Source organism: Mastacembelus armatus, chromosome 23 (genome assembly GCF_900324485.2).
Source record: "Mastacembelus armatus chromosome 23, fMasArm1.2, whole genome shotgun sequence".
Lineage (NCBI taxonomy): Eukaryota > Metazoa > Chordata > Actinopteri > Synbranchiformes > Mastacembelidae > Mastacembelus > Mastacembelus armatus.
In genome coordinates this window covers 10,477,334-10,495,615 of record NC_046655.1, presented here as the reverse complement: position 1 = coordinate 10,495,615, position 18,282 = coordinate 10,477,334, and the positions used below count along the sequence as shown (strand labels likewise).

Here is an 18,282-nt window from a genome sequence, read left to right as displayed (position 1 = left end):
TGATGTGTTTCATATTATTGGTTTAGTTTTGAATCTGATCAACAGCGTAGCCTGGATCCTTCAATATTATGTTATTGCCTTTTAAACCAGAAAGTGTATCCTGTTTTGTGCACTGTCATCATTCTTCCTAATTCATATTTGCCTGTGTAGATTTTTTATTTGCTCACAGATTTATGTGGTAGTCATAAGCTTTAGTTTGGGAACAAGTTGCCCAAGTTCATTAAAAGGCTGTAAAAGGCAATAAAATTCCTCAGCATCACTAAATTGTAATTTGAGTGGTACTTCTCTCCACAAAAACACTATCAAACACAATAAAAAGGCTTTGCATGTGGCCCATATATAACTGATATAACACATCTGTAAAACCTGTTATTTTTCCCTTTTCTACAGTTTTTCTGCACATTGTCCTGACTCTATCCAGTCAAGATCCAAACCCAGTGTGTGAGACTAAGCTGGGGAAGAACAAAGCTTTTATTAGAGCCTGTGAGGACTAAGTGGCTTTCTGACCCCACTTGCCTGTAGTGTTTCCACAATGGGGAAGACTGGGCAGAGTACAGTGGACTTAAACTCCCCAACAGAGATCAAACAAGCAGTTCCTTTTGAGGAACTGGATCATGAGGAGCCCCCTCCAGACAAAACGAAGAAAAACGAACAGCCACCAGACAGAGGAAGCTGGAAGGGAAAGTTTGATTTCTTGTTGTCATGTGTGGGATATGCCATTGGTTTAGGAAATGTCTGGAGGTTCCCTTATCTGTGTGGCAAGAATGGAGGAGGTAAGTACTATGTGACTAACAGAAACAAAACATCCTGAAGAATTAATGGGTCTAGTCATGGGTCCTTTAACACATTTTGTCAACATTTTGTTGATGTGCTTTATCAGGGGCCTTCCTGATTCCGTACTTTATGACCCTGGTGTTTGCTGGGATACCACTCTTCTTTCTGGAGACGTCTCTGGGACAGTTCACCTCAGTGGGAGGGCTGGGAGTGTGGAAACTGATCCCTATGATGAAAGGTAAGATGTTAATAAATATGAAAATAAGTAATAGCATCTTCTTTTAGGCTATTGGAATAGCATTTTATGCATCTGTGATAATTTTAGCTCTTGGCCAAACCTCTTCCCTGTCTGGCAAAGATAATTCAAAATGAACCTGAATCTATGTGAATGGGTTACTGAACAGGCCTATTGAACACAGGTATAGAGTCCAGTGAATCAAAGAGGCCCTGGACCTGGGCCTGTGTATGAAGTGGCAGTTAACATAATTCTTTATTCTTCAAAAAGAACATAAAACAGCCACAAAAATGCACAAAATGACCACAAAGAGACACAAAATGAGCACAGAGAGACTCAAACCAACCCTAAAAAGACACACAGTGACCACGGGAAGACACAGAGCAACTATAAAGAGATGCAAAATGGCCTTAATGAGACACAAAATAGCCACAATGACATGCAAAATGAACACAAAGAGATATATAACGGTCACAAAATGACACAAAATGACCATGGACAACTAGTCATTCTGGGCCCCTATCAGTCTGGGTGTCTTGCTCTTCTATAGAAAGGGTGGAGGCTTTTTACTTGTCCTACTGCCTCAGCTTTCTATGCCACTTGACATTATCCTCGATATTTCCACTCAACATCGTTGCTCTTTCTTAATGACATCACACTTGTTGATGTCCTGAAAACATTACCAGGATGCAACACTACCGTGGTCTGGCAGGAACACAAAAGCAAAAGACCAAAACAGTTTTGTTTTTTGTTTCCATTTAAGAACCTCGTCCTGGTCTGGTTCTCCGTAGTATCAATTATATCAGTGCCTCCAAGCCCAAAGGGCTGGAGTGAAGCACATTTTGTCTCCTGCCAGCACAGACAGAAACAGTGACAGTAAATATACTGCTGTGCCAACTGACAGTCAAAGCCAAGGGCAAGTAAATGTTAGGAAAAGGAAAATAACAATGAGGTTATGAGGATGCTAAGGACTGTTTGTGCTATAATAACATGCAAATATAGTACTTTAATTACTGTAATTACACATTGTATTACATAGTAGCCAATCAATAAACATTGTACTGTACAGTGCTGGTGTCTGTGCTTCTTTAGGTGTTGGTCTGGCGGCAGTGGTGCTCTCCTTCTGGCTCAACATCTACTACATCATCATCATTGCTTGGGCACTCTACTACTTATTCAACTCCTTTTCTTCGGTATGTTACGCAGTTGGGGAAACCTTAAACCTGCAGTAACAAATATTTCTCTTCTCACTCTGTGAGACAACATGGCTGTTTCATTAAATGTCATTTTCACAGTTGGACAGTCTTTCTCTGTGTTCTTTATTCTGTGGTGTTTGAGGCTACTGAGTCACCAAAAACAGGCAACTGTGTAGAGTCAGGCGGGCACATTACAGTAGTATGTTTTTCCTGTAAAGAAAAGCACAGATGTCTTTCTTGCGTTAATCTCTTTGGTTTGTGGTTGTAGGAAAATTGCAGTTGATAAATCCCAGAACACAGTTTTGTGCTAAAATACAGAATTAAAAAGTGAGGCTTACAGTTATGCATATACATAACAAGTACAACCAGTTTTGTTTATGCATATTGTCTCTGTGTGCAGGAGCTGCCTTGGCAAAGCTGTGACAACCCCTGGAACACAGAGAAATGTTTTTCCAACTACAGTCTGACAGACACCACCAACCTGACCAGTGCTGTCACTGAGTTCTGGGAGTAAGTCAGTGAGCTTCCTGTGTGTGACTGTGTGTGTGTGTGTGTGTGTGTGTGTGTGTAAAAGATGCTTTGCATATGAATGTGTATGTAAGTGCTGAAGCTCCTTCTGGAAGCTATTTGCACTTATCCATGTCTTAATCCAGTATGTGTTTCTGTAGGCGTAACATGCATCAGCTGTCCAGTGGACTAGAGGAGCCAGGAGAGCTACGCTGGCCTTTAGTGGGCACTCTGGCACTGTCGTGGGTTCTTGTCTACTTCTCAATCTGGAAAGGAGTAGAGTGGACAGGGAAGGTTAGATTTTGTGCTTAAGTTTCTCCTGACCTAGATTTCTCTAAACATACCCCCTCTGCCCACAGACTGCATTACACAGTCTCCTGTCTCTAAGCCTCTTTTGTCCCCCTCTTACATATTAAAGTTCTAATTATACAAACAGCACTAGACCCAGAGCTGCTCAGGAGGCAGAACTGATGTTGCTGAGTTCATTCTTAATGGGTGGAGCCAATTAAAGAGACAAATGGGAAACTGTGACATTAAAGAACAGCAGGACATCTGTAATCCCAGTTTCTTCAGATCAGATTTTGAACTTGCCCAGTACAAAACCTGCATCACTAAGGCCATTCCATAGCTGGTTATACAACACAATAAACTAAGATGATGAGCTTATTGAAATTATACTTGTTTAGCTTCAATATCTTAACTTTAAATATATGATAGCATCTTAATTTTCGAAGAATAAACATGATGAAGTACAGAACTAGAATGACTGTATAAAAAACAGACTATTTTAATCTTGTTTTAGTCTCTGTCTGCTTTTATTTAAGAACCCCATTATTTCCCTGTTGGAAGATTTTTATCGTTCTTGTGTAGTGGCATATTTTGGTATATATTTCATACAGATGGTAAATTAGAAAAAAAATGTCATGGTGTTACTTAACCCCACACTACAACGTAATTTTAAGGTGATAGGAAAAGGGTTAAGAAAAGGAAATAATTACTCTACACACTGCCTGGGATTTTGAGTCCAAGCAATGTATGTGAGAAAAAAACACATTTACTGCCAAAGATGATTGGATTTTAATGTGCTGCATCTGAGAGCAGTGAGGGAAATGAATTCCCCTAAGGCTTTGGCCTTGATGGACATTACCAATTAAGAATAATCATTATGCTGCAGAACTGCAGGTCATATCCTAAAGGCCTCAGCATGAACTTCTGTTAACACTAGAAATGCCACCATTCCAGTATCCCCAGAACTGCCATGGGATCATTTTTACCCCCTGCTGCAGCACTGTCAGTAACACTTTTTCTATGTTTTTTTAAATAATATATAAAGCTTGACAAAATAACTGGTATAATGTATACATTATACATTATACACTAATTCAGTTAGTTTATTGTATTGTTAAGTAATTTTTAATTCATTGTTAATTTGAATTTATAAAAGAATTGAGTCTGACTTGCTCTCTGTGTCTTAGGTGGTGTATTTCTCAGCTACCTATCCCTACTTCATGCTATTCATCCTGTTTTTCCGCGGGGTCACACTGCCAGGAGCCATAGATGGGATCCTCTTCTACATTACCCCAGACTTCAATAAGCTCATCCGGTCTGAGGTAGACATGCTGAACACATCCAATCACACAAACATGTTCATCGTCAAAGGCACAAACAGTGTGTGTGCGCTGTCTCACAGGTGTGGCTGGATGCGGCGACTCAGATCTTCTTTTCCTACGGCCTGGGACTGGGCTCGCTCATTGCACTGGGAAGCTACAACACCTACAACAATGATGTGTACAGGTAGGGACAAGAAATCATGAGCTTTGTAAGACCTCTGTTGAATGTCTTTTTTCTCTCTTTTCATTCTTTTTTGTTTCTTTCTCTTCAGGGACTCTATTATAGTCTGTTGCATCAATTCCTGCACCAGCATGTTTGCTGGTTTTGTCATCTTTTCTATTGTCGGCTTCATGTCTTACATCACTAAGAAGCCCGTGCAGGAATTAGCAGCCTCAGGTATAGTAGTGTTTGTATGGTAGAATATTTTTCAGCAGATATGTTCCATAGTTCACCTTTACATGAAACAAGCCTTCACACTGGCCTGATTTCATGGTACTTAAGTGGTACTGTAGATATGTTGCAATCTGATGTAGATACATAAATATTTAGATTTTTATAAATTAATAAATAATATAATTAATAATTAATATAAATTTATAAATTAATGTTATTAAGTTACTTAAAATGTGTGTCCTGTTTGTGACTTTTAGGTCCAGGTCTGGCATTTTTAGCTTATCCTCAAGCTGTCACCCAACTTCCCATGTCTTCTCTGTGGGCCATCCTCTTCTTCTCCATGCTCATGATGCTGGGCCTAGACAGTCAGGTACGAGCAGCTCACACACATCGGTATTGTTTATGAGACGTGTTCTTCTAACTCATTGATCCCTGTTGACCATACAGGCATTAATTACTTAAAAAAAAAAAAAAACAGCAAAAGCTAATGTACAGTTGAGGTAAATTATCTATTAAAATGATTTCAATCATTCCTGTTTAACTCTTTTCACAACACAGAAGGGTTCTGACATGTGTCTTAATAATGTCCTGTATTAGTTTTGCACAGTGGAAGGCTTCATCACGGCTCTAATGGACGAATATCCCCTGGTGTTGAGGAAGAGGAAGAAGGTCTTCATCTTCATTGTTTGCTTAATCTCCTTCATCATTGGCTTCTCGAACATCACACAGGTCTTGCATAAACACCTCTTTGTAGATTAACTGTCATTAGACTTGGCTGATTATCTATAGTACAAAACACATTTAGAGCATCTTAACCATGTCAAGTATGTGGAAAAAGAATAAGAGGTTTGCAGTGTGTGTTTATGAGTTTTAAATTACTGCAGTTAATTCACACTATAGGATGTGCCCTGAAGTATTACACACACACACACACACACACACAAACATTTTTCTGTCTCTGGGGGAAAAAAAACACCCTCGTGCATTATACATAATGACAAAACGATCTTGCAACAACACGTGCTTTACATTCATCATGCATATTTTATTCAATAAAGAGAGGGACATTAATATTCAGCCTCTAAAGTGGATACGTGTGTGTGTGTGTGTGTGTGTTGAAATCTCTCAGGGTGGTCTGTACGTGTTCAAGTTGTTTGATTACTACTCCGCCAGTGGGATGTGTCTTCTCTACCTTGTCTTCTTCGAAACTGTTTCCATATCCTGGTTTTATGGTAGGAAATCTATTTTTTTTACTACCTACACCAGTTGAATGAAACCAAACATTGTAGAGTGAATTCAAGTGAAACAACACCTGAAATAAGCTCAGACAGTCTGGATAGAAAGGACTCTACTGTGCCAAGAGATCAAGCGAATCAAGCACATAGCTTTCCTAAGTACGTGTCCAACAGGAAATTACATCTATCTGCTCCACTTTCTCTGTCCAGCTGGCTTTTTTCGCCTCTTTCCCACCATCAGGCTTTGTGTTTGCAGTAGTTATCTCCACATTAACACACATACTTCATTTTTGTGTTCTACTCTTTGCCACAGGAGCTGAGAGGTTTTATAAGGACATTGAAGACATGATCGGCTATCGGCCGTGTGGCTGGTGGAAGCTCTGTTGGTTGTTCTTCACTCCACTCATCTGCCTGGTAGGCTTGGGATGTTCTAGATGTCTAGACATCTAGTTTAAAGCCAGTGAATTGGTCAGCCCACCATTTTGGTCCAGACTGAAATATCTTGAAAACTGTTGGATAAAGTGAAAATTCTTTACAGTCATTCCTGGTTCCCAGATCCTTTTGACTATTTTAACACTTTTATGTTCCTTAATCTTGTCCTCAATTTTGTCCAGCATGGTTTTTGAATAAGTACCTGGAAAACTAATGCCAATTAAGAAAATAATGTATTCTTATATTATAGGGGGTGTTTACCTTCAGTGCCATTGAGATGACCCCTCTGACCTTGGGGAAGTATGTGTACCCACTGTGGGGCCAAGTGATTGGCTGGTTAATGGCTTTGTCTTCTATGGTGCTGATCCCTGGCTATGTCATCTACATGTTCTGCACCACTGAGGGCAGCATCAAACAGGTACTAAACAAGTAAAGGAAATAAACCTGGTGGAACAGAGATACAGCGTAGAAAAGACCAAAAAAAGGAAAAACTAAAGATTTGGTTTAAGGGCAGCATAATTATCCTGATTTTAGATGGTCAAGGTAGATGATTTGGTAATTAATTCGGAATAATGAGAATTACAGATAATTTATATTTGTTCCTCATTCACTTTACTTATTCACTCAATCTAATGTTCCACCTGAAGAATGAATGAATGTTGAGTATTGCGGACTAATCTGACACTCTCTTTACTCCCTTTACTTGACCAGCGCTGGTGGAAGATGACAACTGCCCAGGAGGATGAAAAACCATCAGGGCATGAAGAATTTACACACACGGGGAGCGTGGGCGATGCACCTGTCTGACTGGGATTGTTCAGGTTGAAATCATCTGCCATTTTCCCCCAATCTCCACTTACATTGAAGTCTGACAAATGGGTAGTTGCATTTTGTACAGTATTTTACTATCACGTTGTTCTCCATCTTAATTTATGCCTAAAAACCAGGCAAATAAAAGACGATTTTTGATAAATGTAGAGGATAGAATAATTCATTTTGCAGTACTGGCTCTGACGGCAAACTGAATGCTATAGATCAGCTATGAAACCTGTGTACAATAAACCTTTATGACAGTAAAGCTTACTGAGTAAATCTCTGTCTTTGTAACACAGCTTTGAGATACTGTAATTTTTAAACAATGTTGTATAATCTCAAGTATTAGCCCTCAAGGCAGCTTAAGTCATAAAATAGAAAACTGTAAATATAATTGTATTACTACATTAAGCAATTTTTTAATTAAATGAGTCAAATTAGTGTTTTTTTGCTGAGAAAGTGCAAAAAGTCATTGTGTGAGAATATGTAAAGTAAGTTATGTAATACTAAAAGCAAAGGTAACACACGACTAAGCATGTAATTACAGATTGTTTTGCCATTTGAGGAAAATTAATATGGAGAGTTGCCTAAATGTAGACATGGAGCAGCAGCCACACTAATTTGGAGTTATGTCTCTGTTGACCTGATAATGTCAGTTTCCCTAAACATTTGGCTATTTAGCTGTGAGTTTCTAACCATGTCTGTTATCTGTTTGTTGCCTGGTAGGAAGCTTATTGTGTTTCTTATGTTTATGTCTTTTATTTTGAAAACAGCTGCCTGCTGCTGAAAATGCTGAGACTGGCTGTGAAGTTGTTTGCCAGAAAATCAAAACAATGAGCTGAAAGACACTAACAGAGTTAGCACAGCCAAGAAAGACAGAAAGTTTATAGAGATACTTCTTTGAAGCAACCATTTTTACTTTGAACTCGTGATGTATTTCTTAAATATAAACAAATTTATTGACTTTACTGATTCAAGAAAAAAAAATAATATGATAAATTATGTTCCAGCTTTTACTTCTTGTAACTTGAAATGTTTTGGTGTAAAATTCAAATATCTGATAGGAGTCATCATGTAATTTATAGTAGAGTCCAAGAACCAAAGCAAACCATTCTAGTGAATAGACTTAAATCATCTTTAATAGCATGTTGAGATACTGCAAAGACAGGGATTCAAAGCCAACTGAGGGAGGTGATGGTTCATAGCTGTTACACTCAGCTTCCACCTGTCTATCCCTAAATATCCACTTGTGATTTTTTTTTTAAACTAGTATGAGCAAACACAGTGTTGAAGAGCCAGACAAGAGCCACATGTCATTCATGAAGCAGTGCACTGGTATGGCAAAGCCCTTTTGTCAGTTTCTTTATGAAAGTTAGCCACTACTGCACGTCCATATCATATGCTACACTGCGAAAATGCTACATTGGTTTTCTTTCAAACATAAACCCATGATTTTTAGTATGCCTCATAATCAGGTTTATTGCACACACACACACAGCAGGTTTATCTCCCAGAATGCTTGAACACAAGCAGGAAACTGTGCAACCATAAACAAAATGGTAGAGAAATACAAGGGAACAAAAAATGGCTACCTTTTGGCAAAAAGGGGGCCACAGAATCATCTCTGTTTTATCATCGAAGACGTGTTTGCCATCATAAATATTTTTTTCCATCACAAACCATCTTTGATAGCATCTCTGACATGTCCGCTCGCAGGAAAATTCAGTCTTTTGGGAGTCAAGCTTATTAAATTGATGCCATGTATGAGGAAAGAATCACATTATACCTTTAACAAATAGGTGAACAGTCATACAATCACAATCTGTCAATGTATAATTCATAATAGAACTTTTGATGGTATGTGCTAAAAGGTAGTGCACAAGCTTCAAAAGTTTGTTTAGAGCCATTAAAATATTAAAATAACCATAAAAACTCTTCATTAATTTTTTAGTGTTAATTCTCAGTGTGTTATGAAATAAAAATAAAAGCAATTACTGGGAGGAACAGGAGCCAGGTCAGATTTTTGTTTTGGACGCTACTGTGAGCAGGTCTTTCACTCTAACACACACACACACCCACACACACACACACACACACACACACACACACACACACACACTGCCACTGCCAACCTCTGTCTTTCCACTGGGTGAAATTGTGAGTGGAAAAGGACAGAAAGATGAGATAGTGACCTTCCCACAGAGGCGGTTATTCTAAATCAACAAATCAGACAGATGGGGGTCAGATGGGAGCAGAGTTAACCGAACATCCATTCCACAGTACCTGGTGGGGCTTATGTTTAAAAGATAGACATGTTCAGGCTGGAGCAGTTGCTGACCCATTTCCAAATGAACAATGCATGACAGGACAATAGGTAAAGGTAGCTTGCGTGTTCTATCTGATGCTGCTTGGATGTGGTATTTACAATCTAGGGTGGGGTGAAAGACAAAGAGATCAGATAATTCATTCTTTATGTCCCATTCTTATTTAAAGCAGGCTAGTCAAAAGCACAAACAATACCATTAATGCCAGCATTTGCAATGTACTGCAACATATGTGTGTGTCGTTGTCTTTTTTTTTTTTTTCGTCTTCTTTTTGAAAATGTCAGACTGAAAGGTTAGCAGGAAAGAGAAAACAGTCACAAAAACCTGGGAGAACCAACGTAAAGAGACAGTGTCTGGATGTTTTGGAGGTGCTGCATTTATCCACCGACAGAAAAACACACAAAAGTGGAATAAGCTTCACGCAAATTAAAATAAACGCACACTGTGGCCTTTAACAGCTGTAGCAGAAGCATCTTCATGGAAATTCATGAAATATGCACTTCATGAACAGATGACAGCACGAGTGTACATATATTACATGTGAACTGTTGTAGGTTTATAAAAGTCCAGGAGCAGATTCAGGAGCTCAAACTATTTCAGAATATGAAGAACTTTCCCTCAGGTCAGCAGATGAATGTGGCTGGGATTCCTGCAAACATTAAAAGTGAAGCATAAGAGACAAACATTAACAGAAGCGTACTGGGCTGACTTTTTTGGTTTGGCAGCAATTCCATGTGAACGGTTGCTATTGTTTCCTGTCTACGTTCACTGTAGAGTTATTCTCTGGACAGTGACAACTGAGCGAGAGCGTTTTCCGATGATTGAGAGCTACAACACAACAGCTGAGCAGATGACACCTTATCAGCGGACGCCACTTTGTCGTCTTTTTTTTTTTTTTTTTTTCAATCCAAGGGAGCAGGGAGAAAGAGAGAAGGCTCTCCATCACGTAAATCAATCGGCAAAAGCATAAATGTGGAGATAGCATTTTATGAAGTATCAGTTTTGTTATTCGTTTTTTTGTGTTCCTTGATGGAGAAGCGCGAAAGGACCTTTATACAAAGCAAAGGAGGACATTTTTTTTTCTTCTAGCCCTAGCATTTAGTCAAGTCAAGTGCAAAGAAGTCAGTGTTTAGTGGAGGCGTATGTATTTTGGCACGTTTTTCAGTGTCAGCTATGCACGCATGCGCACATACAGCACAGTAGACATGAGGTTTGGGATGATAAAAAGCCAACAGAAGCAGAAGGTCCTTAGAGTTTGTCCATCCATGTATTTATGTTAATACTGGAACTACATCCAGAAACTGAATCTGTGAGTTTTTTCTCTAGTAAGAGTTAAAACTGACAAAAAGTTATAGAAATTTGTTAAAACTACATAATATTTCAAAATACATGTAGAATCAAGTAAAAGTTTATATATTCACTGTATTTCTTCAGATCTCTTTTAAAACCTCAACTTTTCATTCAGTATATTTTTCCCTTAAATATATGCATATTAGTGTGGTTTAATTTTTTACTTATAGCTCTTTCATTTGTATGTATATATGTACATCATGTACTGTTAAATAGGTAGAGAAGGGGGTGGGGTTTTGGTGGAAGCGTGTGTGTTTCAGGGAAATAATACTAATAAATTTATTTACACCATGCTCCGAGAGCCACTTGGGGTTCGGTGTAGACTGAGACGGGGGTCTGGGGGTATATATTGGTGCGGGTGGTTGTAAGGCGGAGGTGGGGGAGGCAGCGGGGGCTGGTGGCCGTCGTTGCCATGAGAACCGTCTGGCGTGCGCACTGGTGTGGACATGGCCGACTGACTGAGCTGGTGGTGGCTGTGATGGAGATGCTGGTAGTGGTGGTGTGTGGGTGTTTGGCTGAGGAAGGCCTCCATGTGTCCATGGCCGCTGTTGTCAAGCATGATGACCTTGACGATCTGCTGACACTGGATGAGTGTCTCGGGCCGCAGATCAGCCATGCTGACAGCGGGCTGGTGGTGCTGCTGGAGGTGGAGGTGGTGGGCGGGGGTGCTCGCCGCTGACTGCAGCTGCGGGTGCTGAGGTGGAGGCGTCGGCCCCTGGGTTAGCCCCTGGGGCTCCTGCTGGAAAAGCAGCTCCCCCCGGTGGTTAAGAAGGGCCACGCTCTCGGGACTCCGAACCGAGCTGCTGCTGAGCTGGTACGTCTGAAGCCTGTTGTGAATTGACACCTAGTTTAGAAAACAGCCAAGAGAACAGCATCAAATGTTATAAAACTGGTTCCTCCTCTACAATCCGTCAAGCCCTCTTTTTCTTTTTTGGGGGGAGGTGGTGGTGGTGAACGCAGAACACACACACACACAGGGCATGCGTGGGGGCTTAGGTGTTGGGGGTCAGTGGAGGTCTAAAATTATCGTGACTACTGTACACTCCCTTCCCTCCACTCCCACAGGAAGTGTAGGTTGGATGCTGGGGAAACCAGTGTGTGACTGGGATCAGGAGGAGAACAGTGGTGGGGAATGGGGATAAGTCTTGTGGTGCAGTGCTACAGAAGGGGCCTGGTGGTTCCAAAGGGGACACTGAGGGCCCCTGTGTCTCCCTTAAAAAAACCACTGTTTGGCGCTATGGTGACAGCGGACATGAGGGGATTTTGGGGATCAAGGTAACCAGAACATAGACGGAGGTTGTACGAAGAAGAGGGACAGGTGGAAGAAGAGGAGAGGAGGTGAGCAGGCTGACAACCACAGACGTCCACACTCAACACTTATCAGAATGCAAACCTCCAGGTGTCACAATCGTTTTAACTCTAAATTTTCTGAAGACTTTGAATGCTTTTTTCCTGTTAGCTGTGTTATTTTATTGTTACTTGGTAGCTTTATACCCAGGTCTTTGTTTGGAACCTATTCTAAAAAACAGTATAAACATTTCAAAATCATTTCACTGTGTGTTTCTCAATTGAGCACTGACTGAAATGCTTGTAGTTTAACTAAAAATTGTGCAACTGCAAGTCATTTTCACATTTATCAAAAACCTAGAGGTAAAAACTAGTAGAAAATAACCAGCAGATGAAGAACTCATTTTTTTTTACACTTAATTCTAATAATGTGTTTAATTTATTTACTGACATGACAGGGGCAATGCATATTAACTAGATTTTTAGAAATATGACAGCAGAAAAGCATTAGGTGATTTTATTCTAGTAACATACATGTAACTTGGACTGGAAAGCTGAGCTGGGAAGCCAGCTGACACTGATTTGCTATGATGAGGCTGCACACTGGATGATCAGCTGGATTGGCTGCACCTGGGAGAAGCTACAGGACTTTACAAAAGGCATAGCTCTTAGTGCAGTCCCTGTTTGCCTGACTGCCTGTCAGTTACTGTGAAGATGACTTGTTTTGTCTTTTGTTTGTGTTTTTGTCACGACTGAACAGATACTTAAACCTGTGCTCCACCATGAAAATGTTCTTTTTTAGACTGACTATCTTAGAGTCTGTAGATTTGGTTTCAGAAGCGGAGGTGCAAACAAGTTCTTCAAAGAGCATATACATATATATGAGTTTATATGTATATCTGAATCTAGCAAATAGTATGTTTTTGTAGTTTCTACCCAAAAACATGCAGAAGCATATTAATAAACACAACCAACATTAGAATCGCAACAACTTACTCCTCAAATATTTCAGGGGAGCAAGACATCCCTACATTCATGTCTCTAATATAAGCAGGATTTCTTCTAAGTGACCCTGTGTGTTCCCAAGATAAATGTGTTTAGACAGCTAACGGCTTCCCACCAGCCACTGACATTTACCGTAGGCTGCATGGCAGAGGGGGAGATAGATGCTGAAGGTAGCTCAGACAACCATGAAGACTGACCTGAAGTGCAAACGTGTAGGGGGGAAAAAAATATGGGAGAAGGAAAGCCCTCAAGTCAGCCCTACATTAGAGACACCCTCCTTAGGATTGGAACTGATTACACTTATACTATATACCAACAACTTTTTAATATAATTCTTATTTTAGTGTTTTTCCCTACTGGTATGGTTAGTGGTTTTCTGTATTAGGTAGTACACCCTGAGATCTATAACATCTCTGATGTTATTGTGTAGTATAAGAGGCTATCATGTTCTTTCAAATTAAAGTTGATCAGAGCTCCCTATTATCATCATCATTCAAAGGCAACAAAAACAGAGGGAGCTCCTGCATGGATGAAATTCCACCGCACAATAAAAAAAGGTCCTTTTATTTTTATGGCTTTAAAAGTCTCTGTGAAGGCATATTTGCTCTGCTGTAATTATTGTCATTGTAGGTACATTTATGGCTATGAAAAAGCAATAGCTTTGAATCCTTTCAGTGTGAAATATATGTAATTACTTGGAACTTGGAAATCAGCTCCAGAGTACAGATTTACAGCCCAGTGAATTACCAGTGAGATGTGTGGAATTAAAAAACCACTGAATGTCAAACTGACCCAGTGCATTTGGCTTTTCACTCACAGCCCGCGTTTCCACTGCAACAGAAAGAGCTAGGAAGGTCATATGATACCTTTAGGGTGGTAACTGCTATTCCCCATGGGTACTGTAGTTCAGCTTGCACAAAATGTTTGCACAAGACGTTTACCCTAGAGGTCTGGCAACGCACTGGGAGGTGATGACGCCGGGTCAAATGAGCGTTAATTCATCCGCCTTCATGTTGCTGTGTTAATTAAGGTCTTGGTGCTGTACAGGGGCACGCACACACAGAGCATTTGCATTCAACACATGTCCTTAGATTACAGCAATGTGTGCTTTCTCTCTTTTACTTGAAAGGCCCTAAAGGGGATCACAATTTCTACCTTAGCCTGTGAAACTAATTACAACCTGTTCCTTTTTCAGGCTTATAGATAATATTTAAGCCTCAGTATCTGATGTGTATTCAGTGTGAGTAGAATCTGTTCTGTCATATGGTTTTATTTTTTTCCCCAAACCACCATCTTTAATTTTTTGTACAGCGCAGGAGTACTTTTACTGAATATTTAATTTGTTTGGGTTACCTCACATGCCCGCAGCACTTTACCCAGCAACACTCGTTCTCTCATGCACGCTTCACCCACTCCTGCTTGACACCTCTGGCCCTAAAGATCCAGTATGACTAGTCCTGGAGGATTTATCCAACCTCATCCTACCTTAAGAAGGACACACTGCACACTGACTTACCTGCAGTTTGGGACATGGCCCTGTCACTAAGTACTTACCTCTACTGCATTGTGTCCACTTCTGTCATCTACCTCCTGGTTTCCTGAAAATGGGATAATAGAAGAAAAAGGGACAAAATGTCTGCGTTAGAGAGTAGTTCGCTATTTCACTGCATCTGCTAATGTTACAATAAATACACTCATCGATCACTTTTATTTCCAGAGGAAGACTTGTTACATTACACTAAATACAAGTGATGGGAAGAATTTGCAAAAAACTGTATTTGGATTTGTTCCTAAAAGTGCATTTAATGTCCATTCTAGGCTACTGTAGAAACATTGTAGTGCAATATGGCTGCCTGCTTGAAAGAAGACCCGCTCCCTATTTAACTTTAAAAACCTTATTCTAAGATTACAAAAATCCAACGGTTGGTATTTTCCGACAATTAAACACTAATAACATATTTCTGAATACTATATTTCATTTCTGTGAATAGATTACTCTAAATGGAACTCTAAATGAGTCAGCTCGACAGTTTGTAGCCAACTAATAGAGTTAATTTTGACGACCTAACTACAACTGATACAGCTGATTCTGCTGGTTCTGCCAGCAACACTGATGGTCAGTGGCGTCACCTGAGTGCAGCGCAAATACAAATATAGCACAGAGTACATTAAGCACCTCCTTTTGAAAATATAAAGTAGCTTCCTTTTCCAATTGATCAGTTCATGAACACAGCAGTGGCACAATTTTGTTTCAACCATGGGTGCATTAATGCAATTTGGGGAAAGGGTCTCAGCAGTAGGTTTTATAAAATTAAAAAGTGATGACGCACACACACCTGATGGGGAGCCCTGTTTGCCGCGCAGCTCTAGCTGTGTGCCATTGTTCTTTACTGAATGTGTCTTGGCTCCCTGCTGCTTTTCCAGCTCCCCTGCAGAGAACGTAAGACAAAAATGATCACCAATATAAATCACCATGGCAGAAAGCAAAGGCAGCAGAAAGACAAGTATATGGGGATGGGTAAGAGTGACAACATGAAATGGCATAATTCTGTATTTCAAGAGCGTGTGCATATCCACACACACAAACATGCGCTTGTTGCCTTCCCCTCCCACACTCAAGCTCAAAACACAACTCTGCATCTCTCTAATTAAACTTCACACTTGATGGTAATTGCATGTCATTTCCAATCATGATGACTAAATGTTGTTTTGTCTCTGACACCATGCTGCATTCTAATTTTGATGCTGAACCGCAAAACTGCCAGATGAGACCCTTAAGGGTGCAGTACACAGCGTCCTTCTATTCATTTTGGTAGGATTAAAAAAATCTGACAGGATCTAAACATAAAATGTCCTCTCTTTTTAGTTTGCAAATTCTAAATTTCACCTAAAATTACCTAAAATGCCTAAATGTACATTCTTTCACAGAAAATGTCCTAGAGAAGCAACAGAAATAGTCACCTATAGGCCATGCTAGTTCTTTTATGCTGTAAAAGACTAAATTGAGGACTAAATGATCAATTCCATTTGGGGTATTGCTTATTATAAAGAGATGCAGAGAGAAAAGCTCCTCCAGAGAAACAGAAGCTGTAATTTGTCCTTCCTACAGTATCTCTAAGAGGGAAGCCCAAACATAAGTGAGCTTGCCTCAAGCATGTTTACTAATGTGCTAATAATATGAAGCCCTCAGAGGAAAAAGGAAGATGCGTGTTTGTGTTCACGTACCAGCATTCCTATTTGTTCTAAATTTTGTTCCTATATCATGCCTTAAAAAAAACAGTTTGTTATTTTTGTATTTGTATCTTCTATACAAATATGCCTCAACATGTTTTGGATATGTGGTGTTTGATCTTCGTGTGCATATATGCTGTCTATCCTTGCTCCACTCTAGAAAATGAAGGAAGTTCTGTCTATCTTAGCCTGTCTCTATATGTTGTTGCCTTCTCTCCTTGGGCTCCTCCTCCCAGTCTCTGTGAAGGGTAATGCAGTTGTGGCAAATCCCAGCAGGGGAGTGCACTTTGATGCCCACTGGCAGGAGCCGGGACTGTGAATGCTCAGGTTTTCCATGTGTGTCTAAGTACGTGCATGTTTTATTGTCTGGAGAATTTCATATGCTCAGAAACCAAAAACAACTCTGATGCCTGGCTGCTTTTAGGAACACTGGCCTCTTTTCACCTCCAATTTAGTGGCCCCCTGTAGTCTGTATGGGCTGCAGTGCACCAAAGGAAACAAAATGCAAACGTCTGTGTGCACCTGCAAGAATGGCACAAAAGTTCCAAAACAAAGGATACCTTCTGACACATGCACTATCTGAGGACTTATTGATTCCTTCATAGTATCTAAGAATCCACTGTAGTATCCTACTTTCCAAGATGGGATGTTATTGATTTGGTCCACAATGTAATAGGATGTTGACTTTTTGTTACATGGTACATTACCACAACAGGAATACATTTCATTGATAGATATACGTCATCATAGGCACAAGTACAGTACACATGCATGCAACCACCAGACAGTCTTCTGAGCACTAAGTGTAAGGGCGGATACTTACACTCTATACGTATCTGCTCCATCTCCGACACTTCTGCGATTGATTCCTTCAAGTCTTCCACAAACTTGAGCAGTTCCTCAGCACTCTGGGCACAGAAGTTAAACACCTGTTTCTTGTCTGAGCCAAATGGTGAGAGGATGGTGATGCCATGGGGGTAATCTGGGGAATACAGACACTGAGTTGTTGCAACAGAAGCAACCTTTCCAAGATAATATTGGCTGAATTAGTTACAGGTTTGACTTGTATAGAAAGGCCTAAAAATGTTACTATATAAATATGTTTTTGCTAGCAAATATTTTCATGAAAGCGATCAACTAATTATTCAATCCAAAATATGATAACAACGTAGCAATGACTCACATTCATTTTCAAACAGGTGAAATTGCATGCCAAGTAGGCCCATAGCTTTGCAGAAAGTGTAGGCTGCTGAACTCTTCTTCTTTGGACATAGCTTCAAGATCTGCAGACATTGAGAAAACAATTAGAAACCAGAGTCACAGCAACAACTTTAAATGACAGGAGTTTCCATTATACCATTTTGTTCAGTATTCACTTCTGAAATATTTTTAAGTGTCACTGAGATTTCTATATCACAGACCAACTTCAAAGAACGAGTGTTTTGTCATTTAAACTCAATCCAAAGAGCAAAGTTAGTCAATGTGAATGCATACTTCCACCTTCCACCAAAGTATTTCAGATGGTGCTCTAGTGCTCTAATAACAGAATGATTTAAAGATATTATAGAGCTTTTTCAATATTTGACCTTCCAGTTAGAGAGAGATAAGGCGATTTCTGTTTGGCAGAGCTACTGTCTAGTATAATTTACAAATACATCACATTGGCACATTTTGAGATGTTCTAGCTGCTCAAACAAGAGTCAAATTCAAAGACAAGTGCCTATCATTTTCAATCAGTAGTAAAAAGACCATGTCTGACGTGCTTTCTAAGCTGTCAGGAGAGAATAGAGGTAGAAAGTATCGCACTGCTAACGTTTAGTGCCAAATGAACAGAATTCCACTGCGATGTTTGAAGACGACTTTTTTCACCTCTTACTTCAAAATTCGCC

The 18,282-nt window shown here is 39.9% G+C and overlaps 2 protein-coding genes across 2 annotated transcripts in view; one reads left to right on the top strand and one right to left on the bottom strand.

Annotated features, from left to right (window-relative positions):
* The first annotated feature begins 532 nt into the window (after positions 1-532).
* slc6a1l (solute carrier family 6 member 1, like) lies at positions 533-7,190 on the top strand. Its single transcript, XM_026326438.1, has 14 exons — positions 533-773; positions 881-1,012; positions 2,102-2,202; positions 2,606-2,715; positions 2,874-3,006; positions 4,188-4,322; positions 4,403-4,506; positions 4,595-4,719; positions 4,974-5,086; positions 5,314-5,445; positions 5,846-5,948; positions 6,265-6,365; positions 6,634-6,801; positions 7,095-7,190. Exons 1-14 carry the CDS (start codon positions 533-535, stop codon positions 7,188-7,190), a joined length of 1,794 nt encoding a protein of 597 aa, XP_026182223.1.
* A 3,963-nt stretch (positions 7,191-11,153) lies between these two features.
* iqsec3a (IQ motif and Sec7 domain ArfGEF 3a) overlaps positions 11,154-18,282 on the bottom strand; it is a 78,699-nt gene continuing 71,570 nt past the window's right edge. The window contains exons 11-15 of the mRNA XM_026327382.1: positions 17,577-17,676; positions 17,217-17,375; positions 15,499-15,591; positions 14,717-14,760; positions 11,154-11,714 (exon numbers count right to left, since the gene is read on the bottom strand). Coding sequence (XP_026183167.1) covers positions 11,154-11,714; positions 14,717-14,760; positions 15,499-15,591; positions 17,217-17,375; positions 17,577-17,676 — 957 coding nt within the window. The remainder of the gene's footprint in view (positions 11,715-14,716; positions 14,761-15,498; positions 15,592-17,216; positions 17,376-17,576; positions 17,677-18,282) is intronic.